Source organism: Diorhabda carinulata, chromosome 2 (genome assembly GCF_026250575.1).
Source record: "Diorhabda carinulata isolate Delta chromosome 2, icDioCari1.1, whole genome shotgun sequence".
NCBI lineage: Eukaryota > Metazoa > Arthropoda > Insecta > Coleoptera > Chrysomelidae > Diorhabda > Diorhabda carinulata.
The window spans coordinates 8872578-8888167 of NC_079461.1; the positions used below are offsets into that span (position 1 = coordinate 8872578).

The 15590-nt window shown below is 30.5% G+C and overlaps 2 protein-coding genes across 5 annotated transcripts; both read left to right on the forward strand.

The window, feature by feature from the left end:
• The first annotated feature begins 2 nt into the window (after nt 1-2).
• On the forward strand, nt 3-9124 carry LOC130890942 (adenosine 5'-monophosphoramidase HINT3-like). Of its 4 annotated transcripts, none has more exons than XM_057795394.1 (3): nt 3-361; nt 1535-1728; nt 2492-5169. In XM_057795394.1, the coding sequence occupies exons 1-3, from the start codon at nt 169-171 to the stop codon at nt 2525-2527; spliced, it is 423 nt and encodes a 140-aa protein (XP_057651377.1). In that variant the 5' UTR covers nt 3-168; the 3' UTR covers nt 2528-5169. The 4 variants fall into 4 exon arrangements, with proteins under 4 accessions (XP_057651377.1, XP_057651378.1, XP_057651380.1 ...); XM_057795395.1 differs by lacking the exons at nt 1535-1728; nt 2492-5169 and adding exons at nt 8585-8778; nt 8976-9124 and having other exon boundaries at nt 30-361; XM_057795397.1 differs by lacking the exon at nt 2492-5169 and adding an exon at nt 8585-8777 and having other exon boundaries at nt 30-361.
• Nucleotides 9125-9472: 348 nt separating this feature from the next.
• LOC130890944 (islet cell autoantigen 1) lies at nt 9473-14970 on the forward strand. The gene is made up of 3 exons (XM_057795398.1): nt 9473-9844; nt 11473-12111; nt 12908-14970. Exons 1-3 carry the CDS (start codon nt 9633-9635, stop codon nt 13293-13295), a joined length of 1239 nt encoding a protein of 412 aa, XP_057651381.1. The 5' UTR covers nt 9473-9632; the 3' UTR covers nt 13296-14970.
• The last annotated feature ends 620 nt before the right edge of the window (nt 14971-15590 follow it).

Consider the following 15590-nt stretch of genomic DNA (forward strand, 5'->3'; position numbering starts at 1 on the left):
TTGTCATTTGTCATTACCTAGTACTGACAACGCTTAACAGAAAAATATTACCAAATACATTATTTGAACTTTGGTTATGGAGATAATGCAAATAACTATTTAATTTTTCAAATCAATTTTAAATACTTTAGTGATCTATTATTTTGAAAACGGGACAGTTTTTCTAGTATGTCGTCTGATCAAAATTGTATCTTTTGTAAAATTGTATGTGGAGAAGCTCCATCAGAAATACTATTTCAAAATGATGAAATTATTGTATTTAAAGATATAAAGCCTGCATCTAAGCATCATTACCTAGTAGTACCAAAAAATCACATTATTAATGTTAACCACTTAGTTACAAAAGAAGATAAACTCTTAGGTGAGTGGCAATATGATTTTTATATTTTTTGCAATACCACTTTAATCAGAACTGAAATGATGAAGTTACTGTCTTTAAAATTGCGTTTATATGAAGAAATTTAATACATTTTCACAGAAATAGGTTATATTACCAAATGTATCTAAATAAGATTAGGACAACTTTTGTGTAATCTTATGAATAATAGCTGTATACAACCTATAGTAATATCAGAAAAATGATTTGACAAATTTGTCAGTTTTTAAAATTCTCGATAACACAAATAATATTTTTTGTTCAAAACTGATGTTTCTTTATATTATTAAAAACACAGCTGCAGCTTCTAGAAAATATGTTCGAGACATTGCAATATTTTTCTAAAAATTTTGTGTAAAAAACTAGCTTGACTTGAGTCTATGGAATAAATATTAATTATTATTCCGTTGTTTTCATAGAATCATGATGTATTTTTGAATATGAATATTTAAGGTTATATTTTCTAATCCATTGTGCATATACTGATAGTAAGAATGAATCAGTTTTTTAAACCTATAATTGTACTGTTTCAATAATCTTTTAACATCTTCTATTCACATGTACTTATATTCACTCTTACTATTTTTATTATATAATGGTTTATTTCAAATCATTAGATAAATATAAATTTTGAAAAATCTAATAAATGACATTCGTTTCTTTAAACAATCTCATATAATACATTCATTTGGTTCGAAATATAAAAGTTACCTGGAAAGTTTTACGAAAATTTTGAAAATTGGTAATTTTATAGATTTTAATGTGCTCTTTCGGAGTTTCAAATTTGCCACTTCATATTTTTGCTATTGTCAAAAAACTGCTTTTAGGCGCCGTTTTTCCAGTATGGTGACGCGAACGGAAAAAATACGAGATTGCAAAGTTGAAATTCGGAAAATGCATATTAAAATCTATAAAATTATTAATTTTCAAAACTCCTGGAAAATATGTCCAGGTAAAACTAACAAATCACTGTATTATTAGTTGGAATAAGTTGATAATAAAAGAAGCTTCTAATAATTTTTGAATCAAAGAGCACCGTTTTTCTTTTTTTATTCGTTCATTTGTTGAAGATACAGGTAGATTGAGAAAATTGAGATTTAATCATAGATTAGAGAAACATCGTAGTAAAAACAGTAATGTTATAATACAATTTTTTAGTGGAAAGATTAATTGAAATTGGTAAAAAAGTCCTAGAAGAAAATGGGGGTACTATTGAAGATGCAAGATTAGGGTTTCATTTACCTCCTTTTAACTCTATAAATCATTTACATCTTCATGTTATATCTCCAATGTCTGAAATGAGTTTCTTCAGTAGACTTATTTTTAAACCAAATACGTGGTGGTTTCAGTTGGTAAGGAATATATTAACTTATAATATAATTTCAAAAATTACTACTTTTACTACAAATGGTATAATAATATATTATTCCACACAAGATCAATAGTTACAAATGGGAAGAAATGTTACAAACATCAACTTATAAGGTTATTTTGTTATTTTTTTCTGGGTGTCACTAAAGAACTGTTAATTATAAGCAAACAATGAATGATATATTGGGGATACATACTCATATTTCAGTTTTTGGGTGAGCTTACAGAGTTTAGGTTCATTAAGTAGAAGTTACTTGGCTTAAATTTGATTTTATTAGTACCAATAACAGTTTTGGAGTTTCTTATGTTGCTATTGAGATAAAAACTAGCTAAAATAAACTTTCTATGTTATAATTATTTTGTTATTTAATTTCTGGGTGCCACTAAAGAACTGCACTGTTAATTATAAGCAAACAGTGAATTATATATTGGGAATTCACATAACCATATTTCAGTTTTTGGGCGAGAATACAGACTTACAGAGGTTCATTCAGTAAATGCTCATTGACATTCATTTCTTTGACAGTTTCTATTGTTGCTATTGAGATAAGAACTAAATGGAATCAATTTTCAAAGTTTGTTATAAACTTTTTCCAGATTTATAAAAACAACTCATTAAACTATTTTGCCTTTTAAGTGTGAATTTTGATCTTTTAAGTTGATTTGCCACTAGATGTGCATGTGCTTTTGATTTTATAAATATTGTTTGATGAATAACATTTTCATGTATTTTTATACTTTCAGGTTGATGATACCTTAAAGAGACTCAGTAAACTGTGATCTATAATTCCATTACAGTTAGATTTGAATTGTAAATTAATTTAATATAAATTTATTTTTTAATAATTTGAATTACCAAATATTCTCAGAAAGGAATATAAGAAAAAAATTTTAAGGTTACTATAAGTGTATATAAATTGACACTGAAAACTATTTTGAAAATTTTGTAATAATGTCTCTACCTAAGAAGGCAATGTTCTCAAAAATGTTCAATTATCTCTGTTTCAAGCTGTTGACAACACAACACGTTCCAGTTCCATATCTATGGAAATCAGTCAGTAACGTAAATAATTAATTTCAAACATTAACCATCATCAAAAATCAATTGAGCTTCCAGAATTCCAACATAAATGAAATTCTTAAAACCGCCAATCAATTTTTTAATTAATTTAAATACACTCCGCTTTTTCTTTCCTAATTTGTTAGAGCAAATAGATGTAGGTCTTTTTGTTAACCAATCACATTTTTTTTGTAATTGTCCACACCAAAGCCCTATTTTAATGTAATGTATGTCAACGCCCTGGAACGCCCTCTACGAATTAATCCTTTACTGTGTACAGCCTATAACATAATTACATGTTGGTTGAATCAAAAGCTGGTAGAGTACATGGAGAAGTAGGAGAATATCAATGCGGTTTCCGCCATAACCGTTCTATTGTTGATCATCTATTTACGCTACATCAGACCCTAGAGAAATCTTTCGGGTGTATTGTCAATCTTCACCAGCTCTTCATTGACTTCCGCCAGGCGTACGACAGTGTCCTCAGAGAAGGATTCGCATTTATGGCAAGGAAACCTAGACTTGTTTTTGCATCTGACACAATATTTCTTGTTGCCTTCTGGAATCTGTTTTATATCTGTTTTTCTTCTTGATAGACGGTCTCTGGTACATTCTTGTGATAAGACCATCTTTGCAAATGTGGTTCAATCAGGGTCAATGTTATTTGTTTCTTATACACTCTCATGTTCAAATCGACTCTTGAATCGGGATGATTGTAAACATGAATAACTTGACTGTTCACTCCAGTGAACATCTTCTAGATCTGATGTATCATCAATTGCTTTATCAGTCATGTTCCTCCCATGGGCGCAAGAATCTTTGCTGCTCTTTTTAATAGTCCATTTTTGTTTATAAATAAACGATTCTAAAATATGGACGTAATAAAGTTAACAGTTATTACAGAAAAAAAATGATCGCGCGGAGTTAGGAGTCTAAATCACATTTGACAGAAAACGACTTGCACAACCGCTCACAAACAACTAATTTATTCAACTATGCCGTAAATCAAGAAGCTAGTTTTCGGCGGCAAAATGAGTAAATGGCCAAACAATTCCGGCACGCGGAGTCTTATCAGACCAGACACGACTACTCCAGGCTTAAGCTTTTCCTAATTTCGTATACCTTGTGTCTCTTATTAGCACTAGCGCTGAAGTATTTGTTGTCTACTTGAGAAAAACAGGAAGTTGATAAACGATAACGCGAGAGAATGGACTGCAGTGTTAATTGTCAATAGCTTGATAAACAGAAAAAAAAACACTACACATCATTGAGGATAATAATCAACACACATTTTTATAAGAAATGTTCATCTTAAGTTATATAATGGTACGTAGAGCGGTATATGAGTTCTTGATCTCATATAGTAAGTAGAGTAGGTTCGTAAAAATCTTTACACGCGCCTCAGTGACAAGACTCAACAAGCTTCACACTAAGTTTCAAACTCCATTTAATTCTAATAGAGGTCGAACGACCATTAACTAAAGAGATTAACCTCAACACAAATCAATATAAAATGGAAGCTGTTTACGGTGACTTGTGTCAATAATTTGCAACAATTAAAAAATTGGTCTAAGTGTTTCGCTGGGGACGTTTACAAAGAATATAATTTCCTGCCTGTTTCGTGAAATAAGAGAGTATGTAAAATATGATTAGTAACACATTGACCAAGAAAACTTTCTGATTCCAGCGTGACGTCATGTGCGAGGCGTAACAAATTTAGTCGAAATTTCAGCATACCGGTGTATGTGTAACGTGATGGAAATATTGAGTGTAAAAATCTCTCCTCTTTAGTTTATTATTATTTGGAAGTAAATTTTTATATTTGAATATATTTCGAAAAACATCGACAACCTTGTAAAAAAAATTATTTTAGTACTTCCTAAAAGTAAAGATAAAGGTTTTCGAGCTACAAGTCATAAAACCAGGTAAAATTTTAAATATAGAATAGATCATACAAACCCAAAATATAAGTTAAGGGACAACCATAGTGAAATTATTGGAAGTATATTGTTAGTTCTCTCCGATCCTTAACATTGTAAGTCATACTTCCGAAACTCTAATTGGAATAGAACACAACCTTCCAATTATTAACTTCTTTAATTATTTGGCCAAGTATGATAAGAACTCATAATAATATAAAAATGTTCTTTCAAGTTATTCTTGCTCTAGCTAGAGTACTAAACGAAATTATAATGTACTCAGTACATCACCAAATATCCAGATTCCTAGTGTCGAGTGTCGAATTTATTACTTTAGTTAAAAATTGTGTTGTTTAATTCTAATGCGATCTAAAAATTTCCTATTTAATCACAGTTTTAATTTGTTATATTGTCATTTAAAATTAATAAAGATTTTATGGATACATCAGTGTGTATAAATGAGTTTTGAAGAAACTATACAGGTATTACACAATAAATTGTGTATCTTCTTTCACACGTTTAAACTAAATTAAAACAAGTTGAAGAATGAAAAAACGTACACTTATTTATACATATACAATCTACCAAAAAAGTATCACAATCATGGACACCGTAAATCAGGGGTGCTCAAACGGTCGCGAGTGCTTTGAGTAGATCTCGAGAAGAAAAAAATTTTTAATAAGTAGGTAGGTAACTAAACTACAAAAATGTATTACGTAATAAAATAACACTGCTTGCGGCAAAAGGCGGCTTTATCAAAGGAACGCGCTGCACTTGTCAAAGAAAAGCCGCGTTGTTTCTAGACTAGACTGTACTGTCTAGTTTCGGGCGGTGCGTTTGACGGGAACATTCGAGACTTTCTTTCACGCCGATATGAATGTTGCGCCTGCATGAATTGGAGTCATTCTGAATTGTAACTTGATAGCGATACTACGTCGATACAGTTTATTATTAAATAGTGGAAAATGAGTGCAGTGAAGAAATCTAAAACGTATCATTTTAATAAGGATTGGGAGGAAGAATTTTTCTTTTGTAAGGTGAAGGATAAGTGCATTTGTGTTATTTGTTCGTGCGTCAGTTGCAATACCTAAGCGTGGTAACTTAGAGAGGCATCATAAAACGGTTCATAAAAACTATCAAAAAAATTTTCCGCCACAGAGAGAATTAAGAAAACGAATATAAGTGATTTTATATCTTGTTTGAAAAAAGAACAAACCATGTTCACAAGACCAGCCAAACAATCAAAAGCTGCTACGATCGCGTCATTTAAAATATCTCATATATTGGCGAAACACAAGAAACCATTCGAAGATAGATCGGTGGTGAAGGAAGCATTTATTGAAGCGGGTGAGACTTTATTTGGAGATTTTAAAAATAAAACAGAAATCATGTCTGCTATTAGAGAACTTCAGTTATCTCGTCCGACTGTCACAGTCATGAGTCAGGACATCGCAGATAAACTAAAACATGATATCATGGAATGTACATACTTCTCTTTACAGTTCGACGAATCCACCGATATGACAGACACTGCCCAGCTGTGTATTTTTATTCGGATGGTATTCAATGACATGTCGGCTAAGGAAGAATTTTTGAAAATCATTCCTCTGAAGGGGAAGACCCGTGGCGAAGATATATATGAAGTTTTCTTTAATTTTGTAAAAAACTACGAGCTACCAATATATAAATTAGTGTGCATTACAACCGATGGAGCACCAGCAATGACTGGAAACAAAAACGGTTTTGTGGCATTGTGTGGAGCTAATGAAGAATTCCATTCATTTTTTCATTCCATTGCATTATACATCAACAAGTTTTGTGTTCCAAAGTTTTAAACACGGAGGAAATTATGGGCATTGCAACAAAAATTGTGAATTCCATCCGAGCACGTAGCTTGCAACGGCGGCTCTTTCAGTTGCAGTTGGAAGATAGGGAGTCAGCTGAACACATTGATTTAGTTCTTCACACAGACGTCAGGTGGTTGAGTCGCGGAAAGTTCCTACAAAGGTTTCAAGAATTATTGCCCGAAATAACAGCTTTTCTAGACGAAAGAGGTGATGACACTCAGATTTTGAAAAACGAAAAATGGCTGACTGATTTGGCATTTTTGACTGACATCACAATGCACTTAAACATCGTTAACTTGGAGCTTCAAGGTAAAGGAAAAACTATTATTGAGATGATTAGCGCAGTAAACGCATTCAAAAGTAAATTGCAACTTATGATAGATCAACTGAAAAGAAAGGATCTGAAACATTTTCCGTCTTTGAAAGCAAGGATTCCTCAGTTTAATTATGATACGTATGAGGCCGAATTATCAAATATTTTGGGACAATTCGAAATGCGTTTTTATGATTGCAGTAAATTGGAAAATATAGCATCATTTATGAGTTATCCTTTTTCATGTAAAAACATTGAGGAATTAGCTACTGAAATAGCAAGTCAGTTTAATATGAACTCATGTTCTGTTGAAAATGAGTTGGTGAAGATTATATCAGATATACATCTCAAAGCTACAGCATCTGATACAAATTTCTGGTGTTTTATATCTGAAGATAAATATCCGAATCTAAGGCAAATCGCTCTTCAACTGACGGCATTGTTTGGGTCAACTTACTTGTGCGAGTCTGCATTTTCTGAAATGAAGATAATTAAGTCAAAATATCGCAATCGACTAACTGACGATCATATGTCATCATGTTTGCGATTAGCACTCAGTGGTTACGTACCATCTTATGAAAAGTATGCCGAGGACATGCAGTGCCACGCTTCAACATCCAAAGCCACTCTTTAGTTAGGTTTAACACCATATGTAACTCTTTTGTTTTGTAACAACCAATAAACTCGCAATTTTGAATAACTATGAGTTTTTTCATTGATATTGTAGAGAAGAACCTAACTAAACCTAACCCAAACCTTGACCAAAATAATGTACCTATATTGTGCAGAAAGCTAATATCTATATATGCTACGTTACACCCCACCTAGGTAGGTAGGGTGTATCATGTATGTACGACAACCCTGCATCACACATATTTGCAGCCTCTCAGAGTCGATCGTAAGTAGTCTAAAAATATTGAGGTAGATCGCCAGCAGTTCAAGTTTGAGCACCCCTGCCGTAAAGGATGTACCGGCACTTGTAAAAATTCGGGATTGAATAGATGACGTAAAAAATGTTAATATATGAAAAATATTTCTCATATTACACCTCATTTCTGAGTTATAGTCCTTAAAATTTGCAAAATCAGAACTTTTATTTAAATATATTTTCTAAATTACACATTACAACATTTTGGATTTGTTTCTATTACAAGTAAAATTATTTTTTTACGTATATTTTTACATAATATTGTATATCATTTTGTAGCCTATTAAATAAATTATAATATCAATTGATATCTGAAGGCAAAAAGCGACTCATGCCCAATGGTTTTAACAAAAAAGAACTCTTTGTTTAACTCAATAAAATTCATGGTTTTTATATGATTGTACATGCCAAGAAAACCGTTCGCCATAAAGAAACATTCTGAAGAAAATTATCATAAATTTTAATTATTTATTGAAAAAGTTCACAGTAGGTATTAAAACACAACCAAACATTTATAATTTAAGTGCATTTTATCATAATATTACCTACATAAAGACAGGGCCTGATTAAGCCAGTGGCTTGGGGGAGGCATAGCCCTGTGTCCCAGCTCCAAGAGAGCCCCGTCATTTGAAAAAAATTCTATAAGGGCATTAATTTCCGAACATTTGAATATTTTTATTCAGATCATGATCATATTAATCTATTCATAAATTGCAAAAAGTCCTATAGTGAACTATATCAGTAAATATATTCATGTGGTATGCTTCTAGTACAAAAAATGAAGGAAATTGGCAACAGACTCTTAGAACTAAATGGAGGTGATAGCAAAGATGCAAGATTAGGTTTTCATTGCCCTCCTTATAACACAGTAGATCATTTACATCTCCATGTAATATCGCCCGTTTCTGAAATGGAACCTTATTATCAACAAGTTTTTCAACCGCATTTGTTATGTTTCCTGTTGGTAAGATAAGTATAGGTCAAATTCTCCCTCACTAATCCTATCATATACAGTTATAGTATTAAAGGTCAGATAACTAATAGTTTGAATTTAATTAATAAATGTCAGTTCAGTAAATTTTAATAATGAAAATTCGTTTTGGATTAATTAGAATGTATTAATTTTTGTTGAATGATACTAAACTTCATATTATATTTTAGGTAGATGATGTTCTGAAAAAATTAACCAAGTAAATAATCAAATTTACAATTTAAGGACAGCCAACTTATAAAATAACTACTTCTATGTTCATACATCTTGTATTTGATATGTTATTTTTATTAATAATATAAATAAACATTGAAATACATTATTTAACAAAACTTCACAAATTATTAATAATGTCACTTGTTATATGTATTTCTTATTGACAGCATCATAGAATAGCACACACACAGAATATACCCTAAGTATGTTTTCTTCAGCACACATGTAACTATGTTATGATTGATCAATACATTCCTAAACACAACATTATAATATCTTACTACGGTTTTAAATAATTTCGATTCATAAAAAAATGATTCCCCTCAGGAAAATCTCAGTTTAATCCGAAATTATAAGAGATCTAAATCAAGCCATTCCGATATATGATTAAATAGTGGGCGCGTTGAGTAGTTACCGGATCCCGTACAGTGTTAAATTTTTCTGTGATTTTGTTGGTCATACTTTAAATTTCCAATTGACATGTTGACAAGACCAATGATTATCACATGTCAGTGAGTTAGAACTGATCAACAATAAAGTTGAAAATGTTTCATGATTGAATTATTCGGTAGATCCTAAAAAGATATCTAAAATTCAATATTTTTACAACAATGCAACATCAATATTGGGTAACTAAGAAGAGTGTTCTAAGAAAATTAGGTGGAAAGGAAGATGAATGCATCGTATCGTCTGATGCCGAACTGGACGCTAAATTGGAATTATTCAAATCAATTAATGAAAGTTGTGCACAGTTACAACGTGTTATCGACCTATATCAAGAAAGATTATGTTATTTAGCACAAGAGGAAAATATTCTTGGAAGGTATGAATTTCTGAATGCATATGATAAAATGGAATATGGGGCCTATTTCTTGCTATGACTGGGTTGATAAATGATACAATTAAATGTTTAAGTCTAAGAAATTCGGATAAAGTTGTTATCCTTTGAGAGTTACAAATTTTTATGATTAAATGATTATATGTTTAGAAAATATATTTATTATTTGTTCATAGCAATATTAATTGAAACATTCTAAGATGTTCTAATAATGAAAATAACTTTCTCAGTGAATTAAGTAGATGGAATGTTCAGTAACGTGTACAAATCAACTATAAGTAATTATCAAAATAAAAAAAATAAGAATTGGGAGAATATAACTATATAGAATCTTTTATTCAAAAATATGGAATTTTCCAATTTTCAGAAATCAGTTGGGATACCTAAGGAAAACCTACACCAAATGCACTATTCGTTTATTATTCTTTTATGGGTATAATAATGATTGCATAAAATTTGGATATTTTCCATGAATTCTTAAACCTCTATATTTAAATACATCCCATAGTTGATGACACAAATTTGCACTTCATTAAAAATGTGATTGGTTTTTGAGAGGTGCATTATTAAGAAACAGTTTTCTCTGCTACATAGTCCATATAGTATTATCTATAATTACAAATCATTCAACATAAATATGCCAATGTCCAAAAATGTAGACCTGGAGATGACCTTGCTTTTAAAAATATGTTGCAGCACCGAGTGAATTTCAAAGTCTGATACCACTGCTTTGGGCTTAAGGTAGTGTGTTTTTCCATATCTTGATGTTTACAAATTGTTGAAATTTTTTATTTTCATTGCCAACTATGATAGAATCTAGTTGAAATGCTGCAGTAGAACTCATCATTTTTGTTACTGTTTTGTTTTTGTCTTGTAGTTCCAGATTTCATGCGATGTTTTTCAGTAAAATCTGATTAAACTGCTTAATCACATTGCAAGGCAAAATAATGCGATTGCTGATAATCATAACCCTGTCATTACAGAATCCCCTTCAATTGTTATTGATAGAAAGGTCTAATATATGCTCTAAGTTCTGTGAATATATCAAAATCCCTAGTTTTTTCTTTCAATAATATCATACTTAATAATTCTCCATTCACCAAAAAATCTTCAAAGACCATCTGAATAAAAGTAAGTAATTGTTTAGTATCAGTGATATCTATTGACTCGTGAAGTTGTAAAGAAAACACAGTGGAAGATATATTGTTGTAGCTGTTTGTTTATGTTTTCACTTATTGTTTCTACACGGCACATCACAGTACTTCTTCTTCCCCCTTAGTTCATAAAAGAGAGCTATATTGCATAGCGTGATGGAATGGTCCATGAAAAATGATACAAGATAATGCATGCTATAGTTGGTAATTACTTTGCACAGTCTATTCTACACATTTACATTTTTTGTCTTACCATGATGGACCAGGCTGTTAGTCGGGATCAACTATTGCAATCAACTGGTTGGCCACCTCTGATTTAAAATGTTTTAATTTATCTTTCTACCAGTGGCTTATAAAAATATAACAAATAATTTGGACAGATTTTTTAGTGATGTCAATTCTCAATATGGAAAGTTAATAAAATGAATTTTGACTATATGATAATATTAATTTTTGCAGATACTTACGAGACTGTGGAAAAAATGAAAAAAATGCATCAGCAGGACAGATCATGTCTACTTCAGGGAAAGCCCTGGCATATACTGGACATCAAAGACTCACCATTAGACCCTCCTTAGTGAGATTACATCATGAACTTGAAACATTTCGAAATAGAGCCATTACAGATACAAGGGCTACAATAGCAGAAATGGAGAAAGCTAGGACCGAATATAGAGCAGCACTAAGTTGGATGAAATCTGTATCATCAGAATTAGATCCTGACACAGGACATGGCTTAGAAAAATTCAGAAAAGCTCAGTCTTATGTTAAAAAATCAAAAACAAAATTTGATAGGTTAACCCTTGCTTGTTTGCAAAAAGTAGATCTACTTGCAGCTGCAAGATGCAATATGTTTTCACATAGCTTAGTTCCATACCAAAGTGCAATTGTAAATTTTTCTACAAAGTCATCAGAAACTTTAAGTACAGCTGCAACTAAATTGGACACAGTGCAACCTTCGGATACTTCAACCATTATGGAGTTATTTAATCCTTCTGAGGTAGATAAATCCAAAAAGACATTCTTCAACTCGGATTATACTGATGAACCACCATTAAATCAAACGACGAAAGATGAAGGATCTGATTCAAACGTGAAGTAAGTATAGATCATACCTTGAGTACTTTAAAAATAAATATTGAATCATTTGTTGACTAACTTTCTCAAAATTGCATTTAAAGGTAATATAGTTAGGTTTAGCACCATCTTTCTTCATTTATCTTCAATATATGGCATTAAAAGTTATTAGGATTAATTAAAGTTTCTTATCCATAATGTTATGTTTTCTGTACTGTTATTCACAATTGTCATTAGGATAAAAAATCTGATGACATAAATGCTCATACCGAATACACTGTCTACAGTACCAATACACCAACACACAACTACATTGTTTGAAACTCGTTTTGATAACCTAGTTATCTTCTTCAGGGACTGAAGTTAAACAATTACCTTCAGTCTATTCTATATATATATATATATATATATATATATATATATATATATATCATGTTAATTTAAAATGAGTAAAATAAATATAAATGAAACATATCAAATTGATATACTTCTAATGAGCATTTATGGCTAAATAGGAATATTTGGAACCTCTGATGATATTAATACTGAATATACTGTCCTCAATCAATCTCAATTTAGCCATAAATTCTCTTTAGCAGTTGGTCAATTAGATAAGGTTTAGGTTGAAATTAAATGCAGCTCAATTCAGTGTAGATAATATATATTTTGAGGCAGTCTATCATCCCATAACTGTTTTTATAGTACTTAATTACTTCTTATGTTTTCATATTTTAATATAGTCAGTTTATTTGGTTAACTGATTTTTAGTGATAGTAACCTTGTATATAAACCATAATTGTGCTCATACTTTTTTCAGAAATGAAGAATCTCGAGTTGGTGATACAGCAGATCTGCTTAATGCTGCCTTTTTGATTGATTCCCCAACAGAACAAGCGCCAACTGCTGATAATGCTGATAAAAAACCAAGTTCTGACTTATTGGATCTGAATTGGTCATCAAATACGGATTTTATGGCTGGAGATTTTATGCCATCAAAACTGATGCAGGAAGATTTCTTTAACATTCCAATGGCTACATCCAAAAAAGAAGAAAATGTTCAGGATTTAAATAATATTTCTAACAAAACATTGCAAAACAACATGACTAGCGAAAACAAGGTTTCTTGGTTAAGTCTTTTTGCCGAGTTAGATCCTCTTGCAAATCCAGCTCTAGAAAATAACTCTGCTACTTCCGACAAAGTGTAAAGCATGATCTTTAATTTATATTTAGATATTTATGAAGATGTGGAAATTGTGGAAGATTGTAACAGTTTTGCTTATATCTCACATATATTGTTTCAAAAATGTCATAAAATTAGTTTCAAACTACAATCAAAACAGAAGATTTTGTATACCCAAAATTCAAAACGACTGAACTATGAAATTTTCCAAATCAAAATAAATTCCTGGTTGCTATACACTAATATACCAACCAACTTTTTGTGCCAAAGTTATACGTAGATTTTTGAGTTTGTATGGTCGCAATATTGTCTCCTATATAGTTTTGAATTATACATCATTTTGATAATTTAATAACTGATTTAATTATATAGATAAATTATCAATAGAATATAAATAGCAACAACTGCACTCTCGACATCATATAGTAGAATAAAAACCAAATATATATACTAAGTTTTTTTTCTGACACAAAGATCACGAAATTCCTTGGTTCTGATTATTAATGTTAACCTTGAGGTTATTAATTGATTATTTGTTAAAAGTACTTCCTATTCCAGAAACTCCAATTTTCTTCATCTAATTTTATTAAAACTTGGAAAATTAACAATATAGATTATATTTGAAAATTATTCTAAGTTTTTTTTATTTTTTCGAAAAAAAATTGCTTTTTTCTGTTTCAAATATTACAGGAAAATTGAATGTAAATAACTTGGAAACAAGATCTGACCAAAAACTACTTTTCTGCCTATATGCTGTGATGTCTACTGAAACTTTTGTTCGGAAGCTCTAATTCGAACACTGTCTATCTCTACTATTTGGTTCATATTATACACTCACAGACTCCTAACACTAATTCCAAATAAATTTCACGGATATACGAGGTGCGTCCATTGTATTTTTATTATATTGAATGTATGTTGTATAACAGGAAATTTTATTTCATATTATAAGAGAAAATGGTTTGATATATGGCACACAAACAAAATAGAGCCATTAATTGGTGGTTGGATTAGAGCTTTTAAACGATATGATACCATCCTGAAGTGATCATATAAGATAATACCTCTAAATAAAGCTGGGGTTAAGCTTCGTCCTTTTAGTACACTTTCTATTATTCCAAATGACATCCAAATTTCTTCTTATTTAGAAATTAAGTTGAAGAATATTTCATTTATCACTTATTACTTTTATTTTTGCATTTTTTCAAATATTTCTGGTATTGACAAATGGTTTAGTATTTCATAAATATCTCCCTCGAATAATGCATGGAAAAGTGTATGAGTTTTCCATATTTAACCTACTATGGATTTCTTAAAAACAGTCGTTATTTTTAATACAGTATTTCATTAAATATTTCATCCAGGTTTAACAAGAAACTTAATCTTATTAAATTTAGTAATTATTAATTAGAAGCAAGTAAGTTATAACATTCCAGTAATTTCAATTCCTGTTTTATAATCGTTTTTTGAGTAATATGTCGTTGCATCATTTTTATATAGTTTATATTAAATTTTGTATATTTTATGTTTATAAATTGAAGACACCATTTTAAGGGCCAATAAATATCTAAATAAATGAAACTGGTTTAGCATCATACCAAAGATAATTTTTTATGATTATAGATTGATTGTACTTCTATTTAATTTGTTTCTTTCTTATATTAGTCATTTATCCTTATATTAAATATATACCTACACAATGTATGATCATTATTTTGCAAATAATCCTTGTCCAGACCCATACCAAAAAAATCGTTTCGGTTTACGTTATTTTTCAAAATCACAGGTCTATATTTCTATATAGATCACAAAACTTTTTTTATTCTAAAGCCATAGTGCATCGTTACTGATATATGTAAATATATAAATTGGAATAAATTCCTGGATAAAATTAACGCACCACTAATATTTTTCTCGATATTCTTTATTTAGTGACAACTAAATAGATAATTGCTTGTTTCACTTGTATTCTGTAAAAGGTATTTAGTGCCTGCCTGTCTATCATCGCGGAAGCGTGGTTTAATACGGTAGCGTATGGTTGAAGATGTGAAATTTATGGAAATATTAAGTGAACGCAGATAAATACTGTCAGATGCTGGGAGCTAGTGCCGCGAGAGCGCACCAAAAAGGTGTAATAATTAATTTAAGAAATTAAGAGGTACTTGATCAAAAATGATTTTATTATTTCACACTGTATCAATGGCAGACAAAAAAGTGGTGTCGAAAACTTAGGAAGACAATTTGAATATTAGTTCAATGATTATAGAGTAAAAACTAATATAGCGTCATGGAAACTCCAATAGTTAAGCCAATAGAGTTG

Bases quoted from the DNA above. Each gene is read 5' to 3' on its own strand.
- LOC130890944 (XM_057795398.1), top strand. From the start codon at position 9,633: ATGCAACATCAATATTGGGTAACTAAGAAGAGTGTTCTAAGAAAATTA. The intron at 9,845-11,472 runs GTATGAATTTCT...TAATTTTTGCAG, and splicing joins GAGGAAAATATTCTTGGAAG to ATACTTACGAGACTGTGGAA. The intron at 12,112-12,907 runs GTAAGTATAGAT...TACTTTTTTCAG, and splicing joins GGATCTGATTCAAACGTGAA to AAATGAAGAATCTCGAGTTG.
- LOC130890942 (XM_057795394.1), top strand. From the start codon at position 169: ATGTCGTCTGATCAAAATTGTATCTTTTGTAAAATTGTATGTGGAGAA. The intron at 362-1,534 runs GTGAGTGGCAAT...ACAATTTTTTAG, and splicing joins AAAAGAAGATAAACTCTTAG to TGGAAAGATTAATTGAAATT. The intron at 1,729-2,491 runs GTAAGGAATATA...TTATACTTTCAG, and splicing joins ATACGTGGTGGTTTCAGTTG to GTTGATGATACCTTAAAGAG.